Genomic DNA, 21,634 nt, shown 5'->3' on the forward strand with positions numbered 1-21,634 from the left:
TATGTGTCAATAACATTTATTAACATATGGTAGACTATCCATAGTATGACATGACTGAAGGAATGATGCACAATAGGCTTTCTTTACATTGTAAAGTGGAGTCAATGCCACAGGAATTTTTCCTTTTTACCAGAATCATGTCATGAGAAAACTACATAGGTACTGATACCAGCTCTACAGCCAGCATAGATGCACCACTGGAAACAAACATACAGATTTTTCTCGCAACTCACTTGCAAAGTAAAATAATGGCCTTGAACAAAACGACCTTCCAAATAAATTACTCAAGTAGTCCCACGTCGGTCTTAGCGCAGAGCACCATCATCTGATCCGCTGCTCTAGTTGATACTATTTTATAAATAGGAGAGTGGTTTGCATTTTAATCTTATTTAAAGTTCATCTTTCTCCTCTCCTTGGCAGTAGCAGGCTGCCCTCTGGCTGTTCATGTAGGGTCTGCAGCCCAGAGTCCACACTGTGTTGAACAAGGTGTCTGCTACTGTTTCACAGGCTGAGGAGAGAGAGTGACAAAGAATCAGAGATGGATGTCGGTCAGCACATGGAGCAGTATGTAAAAACAAAGGTAAGGTTTAACATTATCATGTATCTCAGATGTACTCTGCTTAATACACTTTCAGCACTTCAGCAATTATCAGGAAACATTTTTTTTAATATAAAATTACTTTTAGATGTTAGTATCTTTACAAAGCGGTTTTATGCATTACGTAAAGCCAGCAGTTATACCATTTAAGAAGTGATAAGGACATACTCTCCTGAATAAATGGTAGCTGGCTAAAATCACATGACCTGCAATTAATTAGAATGTTTGATCATTTTTTTTTCCAATCAAGTTGTTCTTTTTTTTTGTTTTTTTAAAGAGTAGCAAATGTGCAGAAGTATCCCCAAATCACTTTTACTCTTTATTACAACTATGAATTTATGATTAAAGGTGAATGTCAGTCAGAATGGTGCTGAAAAGTGGTAAAGGGCTCAGTAAATGTGCACAGAATAGAATAAAAGGTTAAAAGGCCACTGACTTTCAACTTTGGACACAAAACCGAGGCTCTTCTTGAGGTCAGAGCAGATGCTGTGGAGGCACCAGCGGAACTTGGAGTCACAGCGGTACTTGTTGGAGCCGCAGGTGTCGTAACACATGTCCAGCTGATTGCAACACTTGGTCATGGCAGGGATGCCCATGTCCATCTGGCACAAACAACAAAGGTGATTAAGTGTGGAGGGTTTTTTTTGCTGAAGGAAGGGTAATCTCATTGTGTTAGGAGAGCAGGGGACAGTTTTTATATTATCTTGAGGCCATAAAAGATCATTTTGACCCACGCAAAGACACAACAATCATGTCTCTGTACTGGGACTTTATTTTACACTTCACAATAAGTACTTAGTGGAGCTATAATAATATAGAGCTATAATAATATATAATATATCAATTTTGAGATACAGTTTGGATCCCAACAGTTCGTAAGGAACATAATCTCTCTGGGGACCACACCATTATTTCACCAGCCAACAATTGACTTCACTGTACACTGCATCATAACAGATTTATGCTGTAGTTAAACATAGAAGGGTTAAATATAGAATTAACAGCATAACTCAACTGGTTGTGCTAATGGGTGAAGCAAACAATATCAGCACCTTGTTTTCTTATTCAGTGTTAGTCCTATAATTCCTTCATATATTCCAGCAATTCCACTCAAAATGTGCAATGTGGCCTATTAAAAAATATCATGCCATTAACATGTGAAGATTAGGCGTATTGGGAGGAGGTTGTTGTCATTTTTTCTAAATAAAGGGGAGGCTCCAAACAAAAAAATAATAACTCTGGGGAGGGTCTTAGTTTCAGCCGCCTTCCCCACCCCAATCATTTTTGAAAAGCCCCCTAGAAGATAGAAGAAGCATACCCCTTCTGGGATAGGGAGTCCAAAGAAGTAGGAGCTACATCCATTAGGTTCAGGCATCTGGAAACCAGCACGAGGAAGAGGAGCTTTGCCTGAGAGGGGAAACAAAGCAAAGTGTCAGATGTAGGTCATGTTTCACAACAGACCAGTGGAAATGTGCCGAATTCTGTTTCATAACCGTGTGGGTTTAAAAGTAGATCCATGTTTGCACATGGAGAAACAGGGGTTCATATCCCCTGACATGATATTTGACACATTCCTTCGTCACCACATGAGACCTCTCCTATCATGCTGGGGTCACAGTCCATCTCCAGGCCCGCTCCCACATGATAACAAAGATGATAAGTGGAAGAGTTTACTACATCAGCCTAATAAATCCTAGTAAGTTTCTTCAAGTTTGAGTGTATTGTAAAAAAAAGTTTAAATCATTGTATTTAAATCCAAATGGGCAATTCCCAGACGCTCAACACTGAAAAAGCTTTGACTGGACTGGACAAATTTGTTTTGTACATGTATTTTGGGTTGGATGATGCTGATAGCTGATATGTTCTTTTTTTTTTTTTTTTTTTTTTGCTAGTATCCAATATTTATGTATAATATGGTAATTTTCAATCCAAAAAAGATAGTGTTAAGTATTTTGTGTTTCCCCCACTAATTTTATCATTGGAGGCAGTATCAACTGGACCATCCCCTAAAAATGTCAAACTCTTTAAGTGAGTTACCAGCAATAGCAGATTTTTCCAACACAAAATTGTAATACATTTCTTTTAGATTAAAGATTAAATTCAAAAATATATTTTTTTTAACGAAGAAGAATCAAACAGATGTATCAGTGTTGGACCACAGTGACTGATAAAAGGTCAATATCAGTATCATTTAAACTGCCACTTATCTGTGTAACAGACTCACCATATCTACAGCGGTATTGGCACACTCCATCCCGTCCGCCCATGAACTCCAGCATCGAGTCAAAGTAGTTGCCAACAGTCTCAAAGCTGCCTCTGATAGAGTTCATTCCCCAATCTTCGTCCTCGTCCTCCGCCTGTGTGCCATCAGAGGCCTGGCCCTGTGGTGGAGGTGGCGGCGGTGCTTCTGTTGAATCCTCAGCCTCCTGACTGACAGCACTGTGGATGTACAGGCCCAGCAGGAGCAGTAGGGGAGCGAGAAGGGCCCAGCGGGTCATCCTGAAGCTCAGCACGAACAGAGTTACACCTCAGACACTGAAGAGGAACACAAACACAGAGGCAATACTGAAACTGTCTGCGTGACCTGAACTTTGAGCCAGTACAGGGACGGCCTCATATGTGGAGGAACAAAGTCCAGCTTCTATCTCGTCTTTTTAACATGTCTTTTATCATTCTCTCTGATTAATGTGCTTGTTCACAGTTCAGCCAAGGGGACTCAATTACATTTTAATCCCATTTAATTTTGATATAATCTAATCAAAAAGTTGCTAAGTGATTATCTGTTTGTGGGGGGAGACATGTTGTCAGTTATTGTCAGGACAAAAAAGGCCCTTGTTGCCATTTAAAGAGTACAGAGTAGACCTGTATGAAATGTTACTCAGCAATTCAAGAGCAAATTGTCTCTCAGTATTAAATACAGACAAATTAATACATAATACCTCTCTATACCTCCTGCAAAAGCTAAATTTCAAGAAATAATTACACTATTGGTTTTTGATAAATGCAGTGAGTATTGTTGGGTATACATCACTGAACTGCACACAGGTTTTTGAGAGAGAACTGATCTGAATACGACCAACCTCTGTGTGTGTGTGTGTGTGTGTGTGTGTGTGTGTGTCTATGTCTATGTCTATGTCTGTTGTTTCTCATAATAACAAAATTATGACCAAATCTAGATCATCTGCGATTAGCTAGTATGTATGCTTGTGTCAGTGTGAATTTATTGATTAATTGATTAATTTTTATCATATACAAGTTTAGTGAGGTTAGGGAAAAGCACAGGTGTCATAACATTAGCAACGGCTCTGTTCTGTTCAAGTATCCCAGTAAGTCATGACACTGAGTCACAATACCAGGATGCTGAAACTGAAGCATCTAAATGAAATTCATTCATCATTCATTTTATGATAAGAGCCATGGTTTTACTGCTGGGACATGTCAGATTATCTTGAGTGAAGAAGGCCCATTAACAAACAATTGACAAATGACAAATTATTAAATTGGAGCTGTAATTTAATTTTGAGAGAAAAAAATGATAATATCTCCCAGATAGAAAAATGAAACTTCTGGCCCAATACATGCCTGTGTCGTCGGCCCGAGTCAGGCCCATATACTTCCACATCTGGGCAGATTCAGCTGTTATCTTCTGGTACTGTCCCACAGTTGCGAGATTTTCTGTGTGTGCACCAGAATTGGTCCAGATGTGGAAGTAGCATCTGACAATCATGCTGTATACGTACCAGATTTGGGCCATCGAACCGAGCATATACTGGGCCAGAAGAAAACAAGCATGTGGCCCGAGTATGGGCCGGATTTATTTAGCTACCTGGGCTTGTGTGTTAAAAAAAAAAAAAAAAAAGGGGTAGCCAGTCCTTACCCAGAGCTGCATCTCCGTGTTGTACTGTTGTAATGTAAAATTTGTTTCAGGGTATGTAGTCGGAGTTTAGGAAGAATACGACTTAGTGTGGAGACAGTGAATAGCAGTTTTATCTATTCTTAATAAACTGTAATGTTCACCCAGCCTTTAAATATTATCAACGTCACCAAATATACCAGGCAATACAAAACTTTATCACCAGATGGCGCCAGGTGAATGAGTCTCCCCCTCCTCTGTCCATATTTGGTGGAGTCCAGGGAGGTGACGTTTGTCGCAAACACGGAAGTAGAGATAAACGATGGATGAATTGACGTATGGAGCCATGTGAACACAGTTACTGCACCTGGACTCAAAGTGAAGTATGTTGAGCCTCGACAGGCTCACACATATAAACAGGCAGGGACAGGTGGTAACCGCAGAACACCGAGATTGTGCTTTCATTTTAAGTTTTATGTGCGCGAGGCAGTGTTGGTTAGCCCACCCGAGCACCCCCCCGTGTTGCGTAAAAAGATAGTTTTTAGATCTTAATATCCTAATTTCATCAAATATTTACTGAAATAAAATGTCTTTCGCAAACCTGTTCACGAGACTGTCTGCTGTCGACGAGGATGTGACTAGTCCTGGTCAAACATCCATTACACACAGGTACTTATGTGTTAGGTGATGTGCAGCCATCAGCTCTGATGTGTGTGAAGGAGCAGTTTTGTTTTAATGGCCTTCGTCCTCATTTCTCATTCATTTTATTTCACAGGAACGAGAGTGTTGATGGTCAAAGAGGAAATGCCAGAAAGAGGAAAACGCAGGGTGAGCAGACTGGCCCTGACAAGAAGGTGTGTTGAACTTGAACTATAATGAACTATGATGGTAAAGTTAGCATCTCATATTTAATCTGTGTGTAATCACACTTTACTCAGAGACAGAGATAGCACAAGCACATTATAGGGACCTTACATCTTGGGAGCTGCTGTGGCCCTCTACACATCATTTCCCTAAACACTTACTTTCTGACTTTTCCACTGTCAAGTGGCTGCAGACGTTTGGATCCCATATAAGTTGGATATATAATGTGTCTGCCAATAGTTACCTGAACTTTGATATTAAACTCTTTCCTATTTCTGTGTTATGTATTTAGGTGAGTCCTTATTATTGACATTCAGTAGTTGCTATAATGCTCATTCTGCATAATTTTAAATACAGTTACCACGGATTTATGTGATTCCCCTGGCTCATACTAATGCAGTCTAATACAACAGACCTGCAATAAGGCCTGGAGTCACGAAGGCTGTAATGTTCAGGTTCTTATTTATTAAACTGAGTGCTACACAGCTGTGTAGGAAGATGAAATTATGCAAAAGAAAATGTAAAATTTGCATTTACTGTCAGTACTGTGTTGTGACATTGCGGTCGTGGACCTTTTATCAGGAATCCAGTTGACAATATGAAAGTCACCTCTTTAATCTAAAGTCAAATCAACACCACTGACAGTTTCAACATCAGTGATTGAGAAATGCATATTTTAAATGAGATAAACAATGTATCAGCAGCAGAAGTTCAAGTAGGGCAAAGGGCAAACTGTAAAGATTGTTGTAACCCTGAAGAAAAACAAATCATTCAGTTCATTGTTTCAGAACAATGTTTCTACTAATGAAGACAAGGAGAGCTGAATCAATTAATACACAGGAAACATGAGGTAATTAGTCTAATATTACACATTATTTAGAGTTCTGTCATTGGTTTGAGTGTATGGGACAAAAGATTAGAAATGCCTCTAGGACAAACTACAGCATCCAAAATGACCATGAAGTTTAATCAGTACTTCTCTAAATGAATTCCAATAAAAATGGAACATTAAAACGTATCGGCTGCACTGTTGTATTTAGTCTATCTAGGTCTACCTTCAAGTGTAATTTAAAATGAAATCATATGGGTTCTGTGCTGTTTGTCTGCACAACATAAGTTCGTATTTATGGACTTGTCAAACACGATAAACCTTAAAATACTGGCAGGCATCTATTTACATTTTAATTTCTATTGATTTTCTTCCCACAGAAACGTTATCGAGGCCAGACAAAGTGGACATATAATACTGCATCCTTTGAAGACGACAACCATGTGCAGAACACTGACAATAAACCTGCAGGTTTTGGCTTCACCAAAGAAATGATACATAACCATAGTGATAAAGCTGGCCACAATAACATGTATCACAGAGGTCAGAATTACAAAGCTAGAAATAACCGTAATGTGAGCAAGCAACTGCAGAAGAAGAGGACAGAGGAGAACAAACATCAGCATCAACAAAAGGATAAATGGAGACATACCAATAGAGGTGGACGTCATCAAACTGGAGCCACTGCAAGGAAAGGTGGAGGAGACGGTCAGCGTAGAGATGGCAAGCAGGTGAGCCTGTCAGGATAGATGTTAGCCATCATCAGCCAAGTATGAATGAAGGACGCTTGCGTGTTGCCCCGCCTACTGTTGTTTGCCTTTCAGCTGCACACTGAGAAAAATGTAATATTCCTAAAACTGGGTCAGATGATAAAAAGGCATGGATGTAAACTGCTTTTTAAGGAAACACAAGTCTCTTACACAAATTTGAATCCATTTTTGCATCAGAAACAGTATCTGGGAGAATCCAACAAAAATGAATAAAAAAATAGTATTTTGTCACAAATCTAATTTTCTTGTTCGTCTTTCCTCTTAGGATGTTCAAGTGAAACGCCCAAGATTCATGACAGATGAGTTCAAGGACATGAATGCGTTGTTAGTGGATGGACGGTTACTTTGTCGACATTTCCTCTGGGGAAGGTGCATCAAGGCAGGTTACATCAAAATTGACAAGTTTAAGTTACTTGAAAGATTGAAAAATGTCAGACTACAGTGTCCTAACATTTTTTTTCTTTCTCTTTCCTGTTTGCAGGGTGACAACTGCCAGCTGGAGCACATTCAGGGTCACAACGATCTCATCAAAGAAGCTTGCAAATTCTACATCCAAGGATTCTGTATGAAAGGGGAGAGCTGTGTATACATGCACAATATCCTTTGATTTAACTGCAATAATTTGTTTCCTTTCAGTGATGAGTTATTGTTACAAACTGGAGGCTGTAGAATATGTGATATTACCTTTACTAAGCTGCACAGTCTTTTCCTTGCAAGTTCTTCCATAAAAAAGGAAAGTGTTCTCAGGGAGCAGATTGCAAGTTTTCCCATGAGCCACTTAATGAGATCACAAACCGACTGTTGGATGAGGTGTGTATGTTTAAAAAAAAAAAAAAAACCTGCAATGAAAATGTTTTATATTTATTGCTGTGTACTGAAAACGCAGGCATGTGGTTTACTTCTCACTGCAGGTGTTAAAACGGGAAAACGACCTCTATGAACTTAGAAAAAAAGCCGAACAGGAATCGCAAGGAGAGCCAGCGAACACAGACGGGCCAGAAATCACAGACGCAGATCAGACTCCTGATATAGTCATACAACCAGTCAGGTATACACATAAAACTCACACCTGTCATTGTGATCCTGTTAAAGTGTCAGTATAATTATTTTATTGTAGTTTATCTAATAATTAAACATCCATACGAGTTGTGATCACTTGATATTTTTACTTTTCATTTTTCAGACCCACCTTCTACAACAGTGGAGAAAAAAATGCTGAGCAGGAGGCCTTGTTATGTCCGACTGAACAGCCGTCTGATAACACGGACACAGCCGACCCACCACAGGCATCACACAGCGCCCACCCTCACAGTCCCCCGTCAACTAACCTTAATCACAAGGAGCCGGTTTGTTATTCAGTCGAAGCAGTGCTTGGACCTCAGCTGTTCAAACCATTCCCTAGTTTCTATACAACTCCTGGAAGTGAAGAATCTGCGCCTCTCTCTGTTGCACACACGTCTTCTGATTGCGCTGCAGACCAAAGTGAAGCCCCCTACTCGGTCAGTTTTTTTAAATCAGTAGGAAACTCTACGTTTGGCCAGATACCTGCCCCTCCTACTGCACATAACGTATCCTATACTTCAAAAACTGACAACAAAGAGCTCACCGATCCTCTGGTAAGAAGAAATGAAGCAAATAAATCCCAGGAAAAAATGTTTAACAGTTTGTCATGTTTTCAAGTGCACACTGTTCGGGAGACTTGCCCTGATCTTACTCTGGCCTGCGAGGATCACGACAAACGAGGTGGGGAAATGCCAGCGTCCCAGAAACCTGCTCTAAGATCTTCCCATGAAGTCAAGCCGGCGTTTTTGGATTCCCCTGCGACAGAGGCAGAGAAGTCCGTGTCCTCCAAAAGAAAAGGAGATCTGAAAGGAGGCACACACCTGCCCGTGGACATTATTACACACTCAGTGAAGTGTAAAAGTGAACCCAGGAAGGGCAAAAGCCTGACATTTACTCCCAAACATCCTACACAGCTGAAGCCACATCTCTCTGGTCTGACATCTAACTCACAATCCTTGTTAAAGCTTCTTTGTCCCTCTTCAGGTTTCTCAGAGTTTAAAGGTAGAGCTGCTGTTCCTGCTGAATCAGTCACCAGCTCCGCTAAGACGAGTGGTTCTGGAAACTGTGTCAGTCATCATTTAGCCGCAAGACAACCCACTGAGATCCATCAGCCCTCCAAACAGACACAACCTGGCCTCAAACTTGACGCACAACAACATTATTTCAGTGAAACCTCAATAGAGTGCAGCAGTAAAACGGCTCCTTGTGGCGATTTGTCAGATGGATGTAATAAAACCCAGAAAAGTCAGTATTATAGTCTTCACCCCATCACTGACAGCCTGAAGCCAACGCCAGATTTTATAAGTGCTTGTCCTCAAGGCTTTAATCAATCTTCCTGTCCTACTCTACAACCTGCACATTACAGAAGTAAAGATAAAGAAGTTAAAACTGACAAGGCCTCAGCCTTCCACAGTCTTTTTGCTGCCCCTCTCAGTGCTGCTCCTCACCCATGCACACAGTCCCAACCGGATCATTCAAACCAGTCAGCTGATCATACATCGCATTTATCAAACTCTAAACAAAAAGCTTCAACTTTAGAGACACCTCTCCCACCTCGAGTCAAAACCAACGTCAAACAAACTTCTCACAGACCAACTTCTCCTAAATTCTCCTCTAGTCCCCAAAGTAAAAATGATTTATCTGGGCCCGTAAATCAACCTGCTAAACAGCAGGTGAATCCCGTCTGTAGCCTTGTGTCCAACTCCCTCAGTGAGACGTCCTCCAGTCCGCCTCCTTGTGATGACAGTGCAGATCCATCTCCAGCCCTGGTTCATCAGCAGCTGCCTGACGTCTCATCCCCCAAAGGTAAGGACACGCCACACATTGACACTTGAGTACTAGTGTGAAAGGCAGATTTGTGCAGCTGAAATATGTGGTTAATGCCTTGTTTGACCCGCACTGGCAGCCACTGCAAATTCAGTCCTGAAGACTCTCTTTCTGAGCCTGAGCCCATACCAACAGGATGGAGAGCAACAGGACAGTGTTCAGACCGGTGCGTCTTCAGGTATGCAGCGTGTTTAACATTTCTGCTAAAGAAATGTATGTTCCTGTCCGTGTATAAAATGTTGTCACCCTGGTAGAACTGAGCAGAGGTCTGTGGTTGTAATTGTATTTCAGAAAGTGAAAAGAAGCATAAAGGAAGCACGGGGTTCGTCTTTGTTGAGCAACAGCAGAAGAGTAATAAAAAGAAAAGACGAAAGAAGCAACTCATGGTAGGTATTTTAACTGTAAGAAGAACAGCGCAGCTTTTTGTAACCATGACACAGCCATTGTTAGGGCTCCACGCCGGCGACAGTCAGAGGCATATTATTTTCGGGTTGTCTGTCCGTCTTATTCTTGTGGACACGATATCTGAGTAACGCCTTGATCAAACTTCTTCAAATTTGGTGCAAACATTCACCGGGTCAAGGTCACGGTGACCTCATAAAACAATTTTTAGCCATAACTCAAGACTTCACACAGCGATTATGACAAACTTTCACACAAATTATTTTATGTCTCTGGATAAACAGGGATGTAACCTGAAACTAGTCTGAGTGGCGGAGGCAGACAAGCACGAGGCGGGAATTCTAGTTTTACTTTTACTTACTTTTACTTTTTATTTTTGCTATTACTCTACCTATACCCCATTTATTTTCATACATACATAGACAGTACTTGTGGGTAAGGTCATTTTTTTTATTTTCATGGAATTATTGAAAGTGCAATAATACAGAATCTTGCCTCCTCGCCATGTTACACACATGCTTTTCATGCTGTTGGGGATGATTCCCATTGGCCGCGTGAGACTCTAGGCTTTAAGGTCAGTTTTGTATTCTGCCCTTCTCTGGATACTGTGTGGTTGCTGATAACTTTATGCCTCTTTCTCCTGTTTTCTTGTTATTGTTTGTAATCTGCTCCTCAGACTCAATCTTCCCACCAACAGTCCACTGAGAAAACAGTTGCACACTCAAGAGGGCGCCAGCCCTCCTTTCAGACCTCCCTGATCTCCGTGGAGGCCGCAGTTGGGTCAACCCTCAGCAGTCCGGCCACGACCGAACCTCAGGTGAGAAAGTCAGGCACACACAACCTGCCATTCAAACCAGCGGTGCAGCTGATGCAGCGCCACAACCGACAGAGACTGAAGCACACTTTAGAGGAAGGAAAGCGGGAAAATGGGAACGTGGCAGTGACACCACTGAAGGACCTTTTTAAGAGTTTAGACACCTCGGTTTTCCACCTCGGACATTAACGTCGCACCAGTGTTTAAACTGTTAAAATGAAAGTAGTTATTGTGTCAATCAAAGCTCGATGTGCTGAGCTTTATAACCTGTATGAGTTTATATTTTTATCAGGATGTTTTAGTGTGAAAATCAACCGTTTTCAGTTACTAGGATATCGACCCAATCATACCTTTTCCACAAGCTTTGTTTGAATCATATCAAAGCATCAAAGAGTGGCGATGAGTGTTGGTACATACAGATGGGTGACAGATTGAAGCAGAAACCAACATAACGCATCTTGGAGAAATAAACACCATTCCTCCCAAAGGATATTCCCTCATGTGGATGTTTTGATGATGGTGGTGGAGAGCGCTGTCCAGTGTGTGGGTCCGAAATCTCCCATAGGTGTTCAGTTGGCTTGAGCTCTGGTGACAGTGAAGCTATGCCCTATGGATGGGGGCGTTGTCATCCTGTTTCAGGTTTTTCTTTGAATTTGTCATCCATCTTTATATTGCCAGTTTTTTATGTACAGTTACTTTTTTTGAAAATGAACACAAAAGACCTAATAAGCTATCAACTGAGTGTATCATGGTTTTCTTTGTATTTGCCCTTTCTTTGTGGTCAGACAAGGGGCAAACACATTTAAATCTGTATTAAATGTAAAACCTACAAGCTTCTTCAGACTGCAATTCTACAGTGGTGCTGCATACATAAAGTTTGTGCTGTATTTCTGAATTTTTACAGTTGTACTACAACTTTTATTTTTATTTTTATGTATATAAACATGTAGGGTTATGAGAGAGAATTTCATCATTCATTCAAAATGTATTTGAAGATTTTCCCAGACATTACTTTTAGATTTTTAGCCCAGGCAGAACTCAAAAATCACAGAAGCATATCAGACACCAACATTAACAACTCAAATGACTGGGGGCAAATCAGGATACATGCTGGTTTATTAAGCTGATTAAGAAGAGTCGTCACAACTTTACAAAGGGTTTTTTCTTTTGATGTCATATTTTGTTGCAAGGTACAGAAGTTACATCTTGCAGAATGACAAACGTAATACATTTCATCAATACTACACCACAAACTTTTGTATGCTGTGCATATACAGTAGGATGTGTTATGTTTGTCGTACATGCTGATTATACTTGATTACAATAATTTATTAACATGAATGAGTAGTGAGTGGCATCAACATGAGACAGGAAAGAGGAGAATGCAGTGGTTATATCAAGACGGTCAGTGTAATTGTAGTGTATATGTCGGAGTACAACAGTTGCCCACATCAGTATGAAAGTAACAATATACACATTATGGTTGCTTAATTTTTTTTTCTTAAACACAATTATGGCTTGTTTATCCAGAGTAATTTGAGTTCTTGTGCTGCAGTCTTGCTGTTTGTCAGATGTTCGTACTTGAAGTCCATCTCAAGTTCATCAAGACGGGTGTCATTTTCTCAACATTACATTTTAAAGGGAACCTGTGAAACACAGTAATCATTTTTGTTCAGGTCGCACTAAAACAGAGAGCAAGTCAGAAAAAAATGCCACTGTAGACATAGAGAACAAACAAAATGAAACTTGGTAAATGGCTCCTTTTATGCTCCATACAGCTCATGTTGAACTGAGAGAAACCACATAATTATCATCACACTTCCTATGCTTGTAGTGTGTAGAGTTCTGGTTGTTTTTCCATTTAAAAGGTGCTATATGTAAGTTTTCTCTGCTGCACAACAGGAGTGGATGGTGGTGCTGTGGTTAATGGTCCACAAATGACAGGTTAGAATACGATCTCTGATCAGCGCGACTTCTTCATCCTCTCACGCTGAACTGAGTCAGCCTTGGCGCTACAGTGACTTGCAACTGCAGAGTACTATAGGCTGGGGCTAGCTGGTTTGAATGCTAACTTCAGTAAAAGAAAAGAAATGATAGAAATGGAAGAGTAAAGGGAGGAAGTCTGATGCTGAACTTGCAAAATTTCTTCTTGACTGGTAAGTAAACAGCTATAAATGTTAATGTTGGATAAGTAGCGATAGCAAAAACCTATATATAGCATCTTTAAACACGTGTGAAATATATTTGTGTTGGTGCCATTTGTTACTTAAATAAAGATGCAAATATAACTGCAGTCTTCTGATGGACTTACTGTACATACCTCAACAACAGCCTGCCTGTTGCTGTCCACGTTGAGGACAGCACTCATGTTCTCAATGTCCACTTGGAAGAAGTTTAGTCTGATGCTGATGGGTGATAATGTGTCTTCCACACATTTCTGCAAGTAAAAAAAAAGTGTTATCTGTATATTCTGCAAGACACGTTCTAACGGCACAAATAAATAGATTGTAACACTGACTTAATTATTGCTTTTGTTGACACATTTTATTTGATAGAATGGACTATGAAATTGAATTTCAGAACTTTGGCCCCATCATTAAGAATAATTAAAGAAACATGACTAAATGTGTCAAAATTAACTGTCACCTCTGGAAGTTTTGCCTGTAGTAGTGACATGGAGCCTTTTTTTACCATTTTGTTTGTCACGCCTGCATTAGGATGCATATGCACACGCTTTGTGGGTGAGATGAGCCCTGTAAATTTTTCATGCTATTCCACTCACCTATAGGTGGTGGTAATGAACCACAAGATATATGGAAAACATAGATGTAAACAATACAGGATTTGAAATGTTGAAAAAAAAACAAAATCAGCTTATCTATGAACATTTTTGCAAACATTAGTTTTGCCTTTTTCTGCCTTTCAGTAATGGTGTCCCTCCTTGGTCTCCGCCCATGGAGCCCTACTTGGTTCAGTGTGCAGTGTATAGTATGGGCTGAAACCACCACTCCGCACAATCTGCACCAACCTTTGTAGACTTCGCATTGAGTTTCTTCTTAGCGCCACATCCTGGAAGTATCTCAACAGTTTTACGACTGTGAAACAATCTAACTAACATTACAGCCTTAAGTGTTGAAGCAGGGATTTCAAGATCTTTGGTGACTGCCTTGTAGCCTTTGGAATTGTTATGTTTTTTGATAGGAGTATTTCTGATGCTCTCTTGTCTTCACCATTGTGGACAATAAACTGGAAACAATCAGCCCCTTTTTATGCAGTAAAAACATCATCCATTGGCTAATTCAGGTAAAGTGAACACTGAAGTTCAGCACAGGTGAGTCCTATCTGTTCACTTTGTTTTAGAAACTAATTTCCTCGAAACGATGCCAATAATTGTGTCCAGCATGTCTAGACTTTTGATTTCACTATATTAAAAATACATTTAAAAACTGGACATTTTATTGAATATTCTGGTTATACAAATTGGTTCATTTGCATTTATTGCTGAAGATATTCTAATTTCTGTACTTAAAAATTTAGCGGTGCCTATAATTTTGACCATGACTGTAGATACTTCATTTAAAATAAATATAATGAGTATAGCCTGAAAAACTCCCATACTGGCATGTAGATGGAGTAGTTGAAGCAGGTTTCTTTCTCCCTCAGCTCACAGGTAGCAGTAAGATTCCTAGTTTTCCCATCAGTTGGACTGAAGAAAGCCCGATATTTTTGTTTTGTTGCATCCACGTCGAGCGTGTATGAGATATTCAGTCCTGAGTTCATCGGCCCTGCAAAGAGATATGGGGTGTTAAGTTAGTCTTTTATATATATATATTTGGCCCCTCCCCTTAACTTAACACACTCCCTTATTGGCTTTGGTCCCCACCTGCTTTGCTCTTTGTCATTCCAACCATGTCAAAGCAGGCTGTTAGGGTAAACATGGGTAAATTTTCATCTGTGTTGCCTACGCAGTCATTTTTCTCAGTGCTTATCTCTTCAGGTTGAAAAGACAGATGTACAAAGACATTGAAGACAGGCCTGGACCTAAAAGACATTGATTAAACAAAAGATGACAATATACTAATAAAGAACGGATAAACAGGCTACCTAACACTAGCCCACACTTCCGGTTGTCTCATTCTGTTCTGGCAAAGCCATGTATTAATTAATTTGAGACAGATGCTGCTACATACTCTACTTACCTACATTCATATACAATATACTTAAGACATACCTTAAGACAATAACCGTGGCCTGTGATCCAATTGCAATACGTGGGAGCCCGTCGTCTCCATGGTCGATGTCCCCAGCGATGGCCTGTCCAAAGAATCTCAGCCCACGTTTAATTTTCTGTCCCATGATTCTCTGGAATAACAGAGAGTTGGCAGTTGAAACTGATTCGTGCACATATTTGAGGATACTCATTAAAGGGGTGGTGGAGACATATGGTGCACATTTACAGTGATTCTGGTGGATGGTCATGTGTTTGAATGTAAAAACCAGTATTATTAAAACAAAATCTGACCTGTAGCTAATATTTAGTACTAGTATTTAACGTTCCTCTCCAGATGTGTTTTAAACTATGTAAACATCTTCTTCTATGATTAATATTTTGTTTAACATGGTTTTCAGACAAAACTGCAGCTGGTAGCTTCTGATCTTTCTTCCTCATTGAGAAATTCTGAATCAGGTTTTGAGCCCCGCCCACCACCACCTGCTCGCTCCAGGTAGACAAGTGAAAGAGAAGGGCGTTTCAAGATGGTTAGAGGAGAGAGACTCAGCCACATGTTTGAGCCTCAGTCAGACCCAGACTCAGATGAGGAGTCTCTTGTAACCAAAATCAAAGACTACCATACGTGTGAGAACTGTCAGCGTAGTTAGTATCTGTTAGAGATGTGAGATACTCAGCTATGGTGTTGACTGTTTATTTCGCTCATGATATGTCTTGTATTATATAAAAAAACATGATATGATTTTCATTGGCAGGGGTCTTTAATATTTTTAGTTTGATCAGTTCCATGCTAAGCTTCAGATTTCCCCGACAGCTTAAACATGTCCTCTCTGCAGTCATAGCAACAGAGAATGGATTCCAAGGTTTATTTTAAAGCCAGTTTTAGCCTGATCTATTGGCAAATAAGAACATAGTGTATGTCTAATACTAGTGAAGATGTTGCACTACTGATTGATATTCATCTTTTTTTCTTGCCTGCCGCATGGTGAACAGCCAGGAAGTCGGCTGTTATCTCATCTTAAGCAGTTAAATGATATAACATGTTTCATGTTTTTCTGCCTCACTTGGCTGAAAGTGCTGCGTATCCCTTTGTGTCTGTCTCCAAGGTAGATGTACACAGCCCCCCTGTTGTCGTCCTCAAGGGGGGCTCCGACAGCAACGTCTCGGAGTCCATCTCCATTCAGGTCTGCAAGGCTGGAGATTGTGGTACCAAATCTACCCATGGATGACGCTGTCACATTCAGTTCGTTTCTCAGTTGCATCTGTGCGAAATGAGAACATAAGGTAAGTGATTAAGAAAACAAAAGCGTTCATTTTCTCTCAGTAACCTCATGAAAGCTTAAATAGCGTCACACTGAATCTGAGGCTTTATGGCAGCCCCCACCTCATCAGTCAGTGCGTAGACGTAGATCTGGCCTTCTCTCCTCTCCTGAGGCTGATAAAACAGTGGAGCTCCCACCAGCAGGAAGTCAGTGTTACCGTCTGAGTCGATATCTACTGAGCACAGCTCTGCACCAAAGTATGAACCAATCTGAAAATGTGAAGACGAAGAGGATTTACATCATTAATTTGAAAAATAAAATAAATATACACTGTCCTACATATACAAAACATATTTTTTATATCCAAGAAAACAGTGATTTGTTATAATCCCACTGCACTGGTCATGACAAACAATATCTGCTCATCAAGATTTATTCCCATGTCCTCCTCACTATTTGTGTTATCTCTAGAGCCGCTTGCCCAGAATCATGAACCAATCAACATCCACAACATCACTTCATGTGGATGGCATTCTAATTTGTTTAGTTTTTTTAAATCTCAACAAGCTGATGCTCCTTTTAGAAAGACTATTTGGCGAATATTGGCCACACCTCAACAACATCCCAACAGATTTCACGGAATAATTTGCCAAATGTCAAGTGGTATTACTGGTGTCCCATTGCAAACATGTACAAATCCAGTGTCTAGAGGTGCTTGGCTTTAAGAAGAGAACACAGTGTATCCATGGGGCGAAGTGGTAGCTGAATGGTTAAGGTGACTACCATCAAACCACAACATCCATGGTTTGACTTCCATCCCGGGGATATTTGTTGCATGTCATACTTTTCTGTCTCCTCGCATTTCCTGTTTCACTCACTCTGACTGTCAGAAGAAAAAAAAAAAAAAAAATTCTTAAAAAAGGAAAACTGTGGCTTGGGGCATTCTAGTGAAAACTGGAAATTTGATATATAAGATCCAAACCTTTACCAAAGTTGACAAAACCAATTCCAAATTCTCTTGATTAAAATAACAATTACTTTAAAATACACAATGACCCTCAAAATTTCCCACAATGAAGCCAAAATGGTGCACGCTGCTTTTCAGACGTTGTGGGCCAGCAGGACTGCTGTGTACCAGTACTTGGTCTGTTTTACTTTTGTGCTATGACTAAAGAGTCAAACACAAGAAATTCACACATGTAAAGTTAGGGTAGATGTTCTTTGCATTTCAAACAGTCTCATTCAAGTACAAGAAATCATTTGTTAACAATATGCATGATAAAGCAGATAGAAAACAACACAGTGACCAACCTGTTCTCCATTTAGTCTTTGGGCTGCGGTCCAGTTCTCGCAATCATGTCTGAAAAATATGACCTGACCTCTTTGCTCAAATCTTGGTGCACCCGTGAAGTATAGAGGAGCATCATTCTTCCGTCCAACAGATACTGAGTTTCCTGCAACAGTGACAGTCACATATGATGTAATCTGTTAAATGTTCACTCACATCAAAGTGGTTTTACTGCAGTGATGGAAGCGTTTAGTTTAAGTACAAATATAAAAATACAAAGTGCAATTTCTGAAGAAATTGTGGCGTAATGTGTCTTGTACGTAGTGTGGAAACAGTATGTAGCAGCAGTGTGAAACAGATGCCTGTGTAAACAGCCCAGAGACCAGAGTAAGTGGTAATGACTAAATGTCCATCAGCTGTGTATAGCTAGCTTCTCTTCATGTTGCCATGGTGATGGTACCAGCTTCTGTCCCCCTCAGTGAGACTCACATTTTTAGTGAGATTTGGCTTGGCACACCACTTGAACTCCTGCTGTCACCTGGATGAAAGTTTTTACGCTGTGAGCACTGCTGGACTTATTTTGTGTTTCTGGTGTCAAAATTATGGAAAATAGAGTGAGTTGAAAAAAAAGGATAATTTCTGTCTCTATTCAAAGGTCAGATTCTTAATTTGTGTTGCAGTCTATGGGGCAGTTGGATGGTACTTCTGTGACTCAGAGGCTCATGAAGCAAAATGTGTAGACAGTTACATGATGTGAAAGAAAACAGATTTGCCTATGCTCATGGCAAAAAGTGATGAGTGAAATTTGTGACCACGAGGACGAGTTAAACAGAAACTTTCAGTACAGTTTAATACCTTCTCCCACTCTGTGTGATGTCACCCACTCTAGCCTCTGAACAAATTTTTCTATGGGTGACATTGCTGACAAAATTTACTGTGAAAAGTATTTCCAGTTATCTCCTGTTGAAGCTGCAGATTTGAATGTTTTCCACGATGAACGCAGTGGGACCAGTTAGGTGCCAAAAACATTTTTTTTTTTTTTTTTTTTTTTTTTTACATCATTTACACTGGAAACTGATAGAGGTAATTTATCTATGCATACACCAAGCCAAATTAAAAAAAAAATCCTTTACCCATGTAGGAGTCATTCTGCATGTGTGGATCTTCAATTTGTGTTTCTTTTTGTTCACGGAGGTTTTGGAGAGAGCCCCGCCAGCTGTTTGATCCCACTGAACTCAGGATCAGTGTATCCTGTTAACAGAAATATGCAAGTCTGGTTGGAGCAGAGACAAACTTATTGTGAATTGGCGCTATACAAATAAAATTTGACCTGACTTGAAAAAAGTGGTGCTTCCAACAGTAATTATGTTGGGAGTAATCAGGTCAACTGCCCAGTCTGACTTGCTGCAGTTAGACTACTTTAATTGAGGCTGGTTGGTCGAGTGAAGCAGCAGAGAGGAAATCACTGAACAGGCATCCGAAAATCCCAGTGGTCAAATAATGAATAACCATGTCAACCATGCTAAAGTGCTAAATATTACATGCATTAGCATGTTAACCCTTTATTGGTCTTTATTTTGTTGTTTGAGGAATAAAAATAAATGTTTTCCTCTGTTGTTATTTAAACGTTTTATGTTCATATTGTCAAACATACTGTTTATCTGCACCTGTATGTATGAATAGTTAGACAGCGCTGTGAGCATTTACTCTAGTTACTATGGGTTAAAGATGTAGATTTCAAATGTGTCCAGATTTTGCATTTTTGACTTTACTCACATTATAGAAGACGGCACTGAATCCACTCTGAGACATTTCACCAGCTATGTCTCCTGCCCGAGCCACACTGGAGCCTAAATATGAGACAAAACTAGTTCATGTTTTCTCAGGATTTTTCTAACAACATTATCAAACAAAGAGGGGAAAATAAATCACCTTCCATTTTAAAGATCCTTTTCTGAACGTTTTCCAGTATTCCCTTGAGTCCGTTGTAGTTCTCGATCTTGAAGACATATTTTTCTGTCGGTTGTGAAGCAATGACCTCAAATTTATCCAACCTAACAGCACTGACCTGAAACCAGAATGCTCCTTGAAATTATAAAGTACCTCCAAGTAAAAGACAAACAACATATTGCGAAATATTCAACTCAAAACTGGAATAAATAAAAGTTACACAATTGAAGGCTGAGTTTGGAAATTTACAGACAAAATATTTAATTCTTCCCATGCTGGTAAAACCATGTCTGAACTATTGTTTTTTTCTGACTGTGTATCATCCACATAGCAGTGAACAGAACAGTTCCACGAACTGATCCCTGAGGTGTACCACATGTAACTGTTTTAAACAATAATGTAATCAACAAATTTTATTCATTAAGTAAAAAAGAGTCAATGAGATATATTAAATCACAGTTTACCCCAATGACAAAGCGAATGATGTTTTTATCATCATATCTTTTGATAATCCCGTTTCTGTCAACATCACTGGGATCTCCATCTGTGATTAGAATCAGAACCTTCTTTGCATCACGAGAGGCGCCTGACTCTGGGTTTTCCAAGATATCATCCCTGAAACAAATGTAAATGTAACGTTTGAAGTATTGCAGGGACAGATGAGTGTCGTTTTTGTTTTACTGAATCTGAGTCAGCAGTACATTTGTTCTGGTGCGTTAAGTTTGATCTGTGTTTTGTCTTCTGGTTATTTATGTCATTTTTTTGTCCAGTTATTTCTTTTAAATGTAGCATTTGTAATCCTGAAAATAAACAAAACCCCAGCTATAAATATGAATAAATCAACAAATCAGTGTTACTGTGGTACTGTTCCAGTTCTTGTTATTGAGTGTTTTTCACCTCAACAAGTTATTTTAAAGTTATTTGTTGAAAAATTTGTTCAAATCTTGGGGAACTGTATAAAAAATGAAAGTGAACTTACAACACAAATTTGAGGGCTCTGTGAGTGTTGGTGAGACTCTTCATGTGGGGCTCTTTCATAAGTTTATCAAGAGCTGTACCAGCCTGATAGTCATTGAAGTCAAAAACCTTCCTGTAATTTGAGGAGAACTGAGCTGCTGCAAACTGGAAAAAAACAGATGACATAATACATTATTTATTTAACATTATGTATAGATACAATTTGACAAATATGAATTCTTTCGTATTGCATGAGTGCAGTGACCTTGATCGATGTGTTCTTAAAGATGTCCATTATATCCACTATGAAATCTTTATTTTTTGTGAATTCCTCTTCGGTCATACTCCCTGATCCATCAAACAGAAAGACGAGGTCCACTGTCTGTTTTGTGTATTCTGAAGGAATGTTGAGTGAGAATCGGTGTAGAAGTTTAGTCGGGACAAAGACATTGAGAATAATATTTTACTGCAAGACGCACGTTTTAACCACAGAGTTGGAGAAGTTTACGGTCTCCAAATGTCTATTTTGTGCATTCTGAAAAAAAATATTTGGAGTGAAGATTTGAATAGAAACTTTGTCAGGACAAAAACATGAAAGAGGAACAAGATGTTATAACCACGGAGTTGGAAAATTGACTTTATACCTGGGAAATTAAGTGTGGAAGAGGAGACTTGCTGAAGACCATCTGTCATCTTGTAACACACACTATTTTGATAGGAGATGTGATGACATTCATGGACCGCACTGGAACTGCAAACCTTAGAACATAACAGAATATAACTTAAGCATGTTACCATGCTAACGCTTGCTAGCACTAAACACAAAGTGCAGCTGACACTGATGGGAATGTCATTAGTGATGCAGGATCATAAACAAAAAAGATGACTTGTTGATCTGTTGGTGGCACTAGTTGAACAGTTAAGAGATCC

General features: G+C 39.6%; 3 protein-coding genes across 4 annotated transcripts in view; 1 reads left to right on the forward strand and 2 right to left on the reverse strand.

Annotated features, from left to right (window-relative positions):
- On the reverse strand, positions 1-3,166 carry LOC130167095 (group XIIB secretory phospholipase A2-like protein). The gene is made up of 4 exons (XM_056373074.1): positions 2,823-3,166; positions 1,917-2,005; positions 1,035-1,200; positions 1-508 (listed from the first exon to the last, which is right to left on the reverse strand). Exons 1-4 carry the CDS (start codon positions 3,094-3,096, stop codon positions 390-392), a joined length of 648 nt encoding a protein of 215 aa, XP_056229049.1. The 5' UTR covers positions 3,097-3,166; the 3' UTR covers positions 1-389.
- LOC130167092 (uncharacterized) lies at positions 521-12,360 on the forward strand. Of its 2 annotated transcripts, none has more exons than XM_056373062.1 (11): positions 521-580; positions 5,227-5,305; positions 6,525-6,875; positions 7,180-7,293; positions 7,396-7,510; positions 7,615-7,724; positions 7,826-7,962; positions 8,098-9,782; positions 9,883-9,981; positions 10,095-10,189; positions 10,882-12,360. In XM_056373062.1, the coding sequence occupies exons 3-11, from the start codon at positions 6,636-6,638 to the stop codon at positions 11,206-11,208; spliced, it is 2,922 nt and encodes a 973-aa protein (XP_056229037.1). In that variant the 5' UTR covers positions 521-580; positions 5,227-5,305; positions 6,525-6,635; the 3' UTR covers positions 11,209-12,360. The 2 variants fall into 2 exon arrangements, with proteins under 2 accessions (XP_056229037.1, XP_056229036.1); XM_056373061.1 differs by lacking the exon at positions 521-580 and adding an exon at positions 4,481-5,120.
- Positions 12,118-21,634, reverse strand: part of LOC130167093 (integrin alpha-L-like) — a 17,654-nt gene continuing 8,137 nt past the window's right edge. Inside the window, exons 11-25 of the mRNA XM_056373063.1 lie at positions 21,349-21,463; positions 20,970-21,100; positions 20,727-20,869; positions 20,212-20,362; positions 19,730-19,865; positions 19,574-19,647; positions 18,931-19,048; positions 17,821-17,963; positions 16,632-16,778; positions 16,312-16,509; positions 15,251-15,381; positions 14,903-15,060; positions 14,638-14,804; positions 13,340-13,456; positions 12,118-12,665 (exon numbers count right to left, since the gene is read on the reverse strand). Of these exons, the coding sequence (XP_056229038.1) occupies positions 12,648-12,665; positions 13,340-13,456; positions 14,638-14,804; positions 14,903-15,060; positions 15,251-15,381; positions 16,312-16,509; positions 16,632-16,778; positions 17,821-17,963; positions 18,931-19,048; positions 19,574-19,647; positions 19,730-19,865; positions 20,212-20,362; positions 20,727-20,869; positions 20,970-21,100; positions 21,349-21,463 (1,947 nt within the window). The 3' untranslated portion in view covers positions 12,118-12,647. The remainder of the gene's footprint in view (positions 12,666-13,339; positions 13,457-14,637; positions 14,805-14,902; positions 15,061-15,250; positions 15,382-16,311; positions 16,510-16,631; positions 16,779-17,820; positions 17,964-18,930; positions 19,049-19,573; positions 19,648-19,729; positions 19,866-20,211; positions 20,363-20,726; positions 20,870-20,969; positions 21,101-21,348; positions 21,464-21,634) is intronic.

The sequence above is a fragment of the Seriola aureovittata genome, chromosome 3, assembly GCF_021018895.1.
Source record: "Seriola aureovittata isolate HTS-2021-v1 ecotype China chromosome 3, ASM2101889v1, whole genome shotgun sequence".
Classification (NCBI taxonomy): domain Eukaryota; kingdom Metazoa; phylum Chordata; class Actinopteri; order Carangiformes; family Carangidae; genus Seriola; species Seriola aureovittata.